The sequence below is a fragment of the Protopterus annectens genome, chromosome 16.part0, assembly GCF_019279795.1.
Source record: "Protopterus annectens isolate FY-2018-M chromosome 16.part0, PAN1.0, whole genome shotgun sequence".
Lineage (NCBI taxonomy): Eukaryota > Metazoa > Chordata > Ceratodontiformes > Protopteridae > Protopterus > Protopterus annectens.
This window is the reverse complement of record NC_056750.1, coordinates 827,430,191-827,436,190: the sequence shown is the minus strand read 5'-3', so window position 1 is coordinate 827,436,190 and position 6,000 is coordinate 827,430,191. Positions and strand designations below refer to the sequence as shown.

The window sequence follows — 6,000 nt, the reverse complement described above, 5'->3', positions numbered from 1 at the left end:
GTACAACACTGCTGAGCCACATTCTGCACTGTAGCAAAGTACTGGGCCTTGTTTTTAGATCTTAAAAACATTTTGTGATTAGCAGGGATGAACACAGGATATCGCCGCTTAAGAAAGCTAGAAATGAATTTTATATGCTAGTTTGTGTTATTTTTTTCTACTGAAGAATCTGGAAAACATTTTTAAAATTGATGGCATAACCTAGTTATGATGGTTGCTAGTAGTAAGTGCATTCCGTGCTGCCACACCGCCAGTCACCGTTGTTGAATCTTTCGGCTTTTCCCGGTTAGGGGTCGCCACAGAGGAACACCGGTCCGCTAATGATTGGCAGTAGATTTTTACGTACCGAGTTGCCAGCACTGTACAACATCATATAACCGATCAAATGATTAAATTGCTAAGTGGTGCCAGGACACACCTATTAACAGGCACCTGGATTTGGCAGACTCGCCTGCTTACAATGAATGGGGTGAGAGACAGTTTGAATACATTAGGGAAAATACATGAGCCTATTAGAAAAAAATAAACATTCATCCCATGCTGAAATATTACTAGGTCTGAATATACAGAAACCGAATATCCAGAAAGAAATAAGCAAACGTCCCCTGCACCTACCTTCCTGTAACAGATTAAGCAAATGGCAGGATCAAGAAAAATCAGTCTCCTTTTTAAAATTTAATACAGCCTTTGGTATTTTGTTAATGCCTGTCACATTAAGGCAATAGGCACCAAGCAGATGAAAGTGTTTCATGACAGGACGTCAGGTTTACTTTTAAATCTAAAAGAAATCTACAACTTATGAATTTTATGGAAGAGCAAGCAAACTACCCTAAGGATATTTCTAGCTATCAGTTAATCTAAATGCACTAGTGTTACTAACAAGGTAGATGTTTTTCTGATTTAAAGGGCTACTACACACTTGTTATCACAGAGTTTAGTAATAACACGGCGTTATGGATTGAATGATGCAAGTCAAACTGTCTGTTGCACAGCTTTGGAAGTATCCAGCATATGTCACAAAAAAATTGGAGCTCCAATACTTTTTCCTAAAAAAAAAAATTCTCAGTGCTTTTCTTCTAACAAAAATGCAGAGTTACAGATGCTAGTGCCCATCATTTGCCATGCAGCTGCAGATACCCTGGCCTTAGCCCAATAATTAGGGTACAACTGAAGTCACCATACCTTAGGAAAGTCTTTCCAAAAATTCATCCTCAGTTTCACTTGAGGAATTGGCATTCAATAAAAAATACTTTATATAAGTAATGGAAAAAAAAAAAAAAACACAGCTCAATGTTTCATGCTGTGGAAAGAATGAAAAAGTCAGATTTTTACCAAGCAAGATGCTAAACAACAGTTACTGTCATGGAAATTAAGATTTAATATTCAACAAAAAAAGACAGCAATGCAAAGTGCAATCTAGGAAAGCCGCAGCCTCCACTCCTCCACTCTACTTACAGGATAAGTCTTTTGTTTACAAAGTGGAGTACAATACACCAGTAAATTTAAACATAATAAAAACCTGACAATAAATGCACAATACTTTGTTTAGCCTTTTTTTTAAATATTTACATTTTTAAGCTGGCTTTTTTCACTCTCTGAATTTTTGCATATACAACAGCTCAAAATCTATACGTCTTGAAGAGACAAGAACCACAATGTACAGAAAAATAAAATGCACCTTCGTTCATTTTAAAATACATACAAATTCAATTGAAAATGGGGAGTGCTTTAAAAACAGTGTAACAGTAATATCCCTGCCCCTTTCACTTTCAAATGTCTCATACTAAAAATTTTCACTGCCCGCTGTAAGGCTCCAAGGAGAACCAGACTCCTTTTTTTTTTTTGTACTTATTTTAAGTTTGTGAATTTAATGTGAGCAGGAATGTGTTACACGAGTAACTATCCAAAGAGAAAATACTTTCTGGACAGCACCCTAAGCTTTGGGGCTGTGAGGAAGAATTTGCCCCACCACGGTGAATAAAAATAAAGAGAAAAACTGACAAAACCTTGGATTATAGGTTTTTACATAGTCTCTTATCAAAGTCATGCTCCAAATTTTCAAGAAGAAAAGCCTGCCAGAAGACAGAGGTGGATCTCCACGGATAAAGTCACCCCCTCCCATGCTTCATTGCTGTTCTTCTTGCATCACAAGTGAGTTTTTGTTTTTTGAAAAATAAGTTATAGTCCAGCAACAACATGGTCAATTGTGCAGCATCACAACAGAAGCACGACAATTGTGGGCTGGGGATAGGATGTGAAATCGATAACTTCGAGTTAGCAGAAGGCACCAGGGCTCAAATTTTCTTTATTTGTTCTTTAACAAACCTGTCAAAAATAAGAGAATTCATTAGTTAAAAAAACTGACTTTTATACACACACTACTAATTCCATACCACAGAAGCACACGAACAAAAGGGGGCATCAAGTTTCTATCCGTACCATCATAAAGATAACTTACAGGTTAATAGGCCAGTACTAGGCTAGCCAGCCTCGTTGTCTATTTTAAGCCTAGCCAATTTCCATTTTGTGCTCAAAATAACTTATCCCATTTGGCTATAGATTGGGTTACCCATCCTGTGGTCTACACATATATATTTTTCTCCTAATGAGAATAACTGACATCATATTACTGGTAATTTGAGGGGACCCCATGCATGGAAGAAAGCATTTAGGAGCTGCATCTGTCCATTAGTAATACAGGGAGCAGTCCTGGGGTAAATAACTTCTAAGTACAGCATTGCAACTCAGACATCCATACTCACATGGTTTGTTTCACAAGAATGGACTTTTACACTGCATAACTCATAAAACGCAACAGAGTGTGCAATAAAATGAATAACTGCCGAAATGAATGTTATAGATCAGTATTTGTAATAATTTCCCGGCCTTAAAAAATTGCAAGTATATTTCCACCTTCTCTTCTTGTACCTTTGCTTGAAATAAAACTTCAGGTGATGACAGTAATAAACCTTTGAATAAATTTCTCTATATTGCCCACTACTTCAAAAAATAAAGTTCATTTGAATAGTACATGCGATTCATTTCTTGCAGACAGCCCAGATGGAGCATGTGTTCCCATGAAGAAGGCTGCTAAGCAGTTTATCACACAGAATGCCAGGAAAAGTAATGTGTATCTGGAAAATGCAAAGATGCTCTAGCTGATCTTTTTCCATTGATTAAAACTGAAAAGATTGGAGAAGATTTGCCGTGAACTTTAGCACCATTATTTCATGCTCCAGTGCCTATCTTAAATACAGAAACTGAACACCCCACCAACGATGAAAGCAGAGCGACACTAACTACATTAACCGGAGTAATTCCTGCTAGAAGAGAATGGAGCAAACGTTCATTTTTGTGTCGCCTAGTATCCTATGTTAAGACTCTAAACAGTGAGATGATGCAAACTCCCTTCAAAAAACAAAACCCATGCTCTTAAGTCCTCTCAAGTCACTGCATACTGTGAGTACTGTTGCAATGTTTAGACCAAATAGCCTTGGCGAGGACTTCTGAAAAGGATACTCAGAGGATTCTATTCCCGCTGTAGAGCATATGAACCACAGAAAGGGATACGAATTAGTGTCACGTAGTCATGGAAAAGAATGTAATGGACTTTCCAATAAAAAGTTTATAAATGTGAACCACTCTTCTCCATAGACAAACTGTTTATTCTAAACTACTTTCATCTACTTTCAAAAAGGCAAAGAATACCTTTGGAATGAAGGAGTCAGTTTCTACCCCTTTGAAGAAACTGGGATTTAAACACAATGGTTTCAGGGACAAATCAGAAACCACATTCTAAAATGACAGGACACTAATAAAATGGAAGTAAAAGAAGGTCTACACATCTGTAAGCTTGAAGCTCATCTCAAATAGGAGGCGGGGCTAAAACATTGCCAAACATGTGGGCCCAGTGGAGCCTAGAAACTTCATGTTCGGCAGGCTTAAGTCCTTGGTTCATAGGTTAGTACTAAGCTAACTGCCCTTGTGAGCCATTTTAAGCCTAGCCAATTATCCCTTGTGAGACTCAAACCCTGCACCTTGTGTTTATAAGGCAAACACCTTAACCATTAGGCCACCCTAATGGGGGTGAGGTTCCTCAAGGGGAGTGGGGAAGGGACACAAGCCACACTGATTGTGCTGCTTAACCACCTACAGCTGGGCCACAATAAATGCCCTTCATCAAGACAGGTGAACAAAAGGCTATACACACGAATAGTCGTGGAAAACTGAGACCCCCACACATGACATGAGAAACTGAGGCACTAAGCATACACACTTCTCCAACATGTCAAATGCCTGTAAATGACTGATGGGAGGCAAAGAGTACCACTTCCACTCAGAGGTCTGAAGGGGTGGCTTTAAGGCCATCTACTGCTTCCCATACATACAATCAAAGTAAATTGGGACAAGGGAAATGGATGTTGGGTTAGATTCAGACAGAACTGGATGTTATGCAAATAGAGGGGGATATGCCTGGTAAAGAAAGCAGAAAGCTTTCCTGTTCCTTAGGGAGAGTGAGTGCCGAACTGCACACTAAATTTCAGCCACCGAGAGAAATACAAACAGTCTGTCTTTTCCTTAAACTCTATGATGATTCATGGAATTAACAAGAGTAGTGAGAAAATAAACAGGAGCAACCTCAGCAGAGAGTGTTGGGGGTGGAGGGGAAGAAGCCTCAGCAGAGTGTGTTGGGGGTGGAGGGGAAGAAGCCCGCTTCAAGCTTTGCATTATCACCAAGTCCTTAAGGCTGACATTCTTAACCTGTGACTCAAACTCCCAAGCAAGTACAGTTATCTTGTGTCTGTACTGCAGGCCAAGTCCAGGCTTATTTGAGGACATCTCCTCAGTATGAACTGACTAAACATTATGGATCCGAGGATCACAGAAGACACTTCACAAATTTATATCAGAGTGAAAAAAAAAGAGAGAGAGGCCACTTTCGGCATTCAGGTTAGACAGCCCATGCTTAAACTAAACTAAACTCAACTCATTTATTGGGGGTAATAAATCCCCATGGTGACATGCAGGTGTGTACTTATCCTGTGCTTCAGGTTCATCACTACAAACATGGAAAGGAATAGGATGAAGTCATAACTTACCAGGGATTATCCTTTCTTCTGTAAAGACAAGGATGTTGTAATGAAGACCTTTAAGAGGGCTAATCTGAACTAAGTGCCTAGTGATCAAACTCTAGACTCTTCCATGGGTCCATGAGAAGGAACCTTCACTCAAATTCTCTTGGGGGGGGGGGTCCTTCCACCATTCAGGAAACAGTTTAGAAGATTCTCAATGGCCATTAAAAAAAAAAAAAAAAAAGTATATGTAAATGCAGAAACTAGCAGATGGCAAAATTACAGCAGTCATCTCACTGAACACTTTCCCCAATTCTGACTGGTGGAAAGGATCAGGGCCGGTGTTAGCATTTTGGGGGCCCCCAGCAAATATCAAGTTGGGGGCCCCCTAGGCACTTCCAGTATAAGTATCATCCTAACAATGCCATCCATTCTAAGCAACCCTTTATTTCATGCTGCAAACTTTTAGGAGTAGTATCCACAGACAGACCTGCAGCTACAATCTTTTACATTACAACAGGCCTATGTGCCACACTATCACTATGTTGAGCCGTCTAACAAAGGGGCAGTTAGAGTTACTGGCACTTAGTTGCAACAGTGATACATTGCAACAAGTCTATGTACAGGTCTGGACTTAAAGTTAAATGATGACTGGACCTCCATTTCAACCCCCCCCCCCCCACCCCCACCCCCCCACCCCCACACACACACACACACACACCCTCCAGTCCTCACCTCTGAGTCCTTCTCCTTTTGGGCTCCCCACACCATCCACGTTACTTTTTCTTCCTTTTCTCACATTTTGCCTTACTCTAAGCTTTTTGAAGAAGCCATAACTTTCTATATGCTCTGAAGTGCATTTTACACAACCTTTTCATCCAATAATAGCTTGAACAGAAATTATGATTAAGGAAAGAAATTCACTGTT

The 6,000-nt window shown here is 39.8% G+C and overlaps 1 protein-coding gene across 5 annotated transcripts in view; it reads right to left on the bottom strand.

Annotated features, from left to right (window-relative positions):
- Positions 1-1,354: 1,354 nt before the first annotated feature.
- The window catches only part of LOC122790683 (LIM domain transcription factor LMO4-A), a 139,497-nt gene continuing 134,851 nt past the window's right edge, over positions 1,355-6,000 (bottom strand). For all 5 annotated transcript variants that reach the window (XM_044058218.1, XM_044058221.1, XM_044058220.1 and 2 more), the window contains exon 5: positions 1,355-2,325. In XM_044058218.1, the coding sequence (XP_043914153.1) occupies positions 2,317-2,325 (9 nt within the window). In that variant the 3' untranslated portion in view covers positions 1,355-2,316. The remainder of the gene's footprint in view (positions 2,326-6,000) is intronic.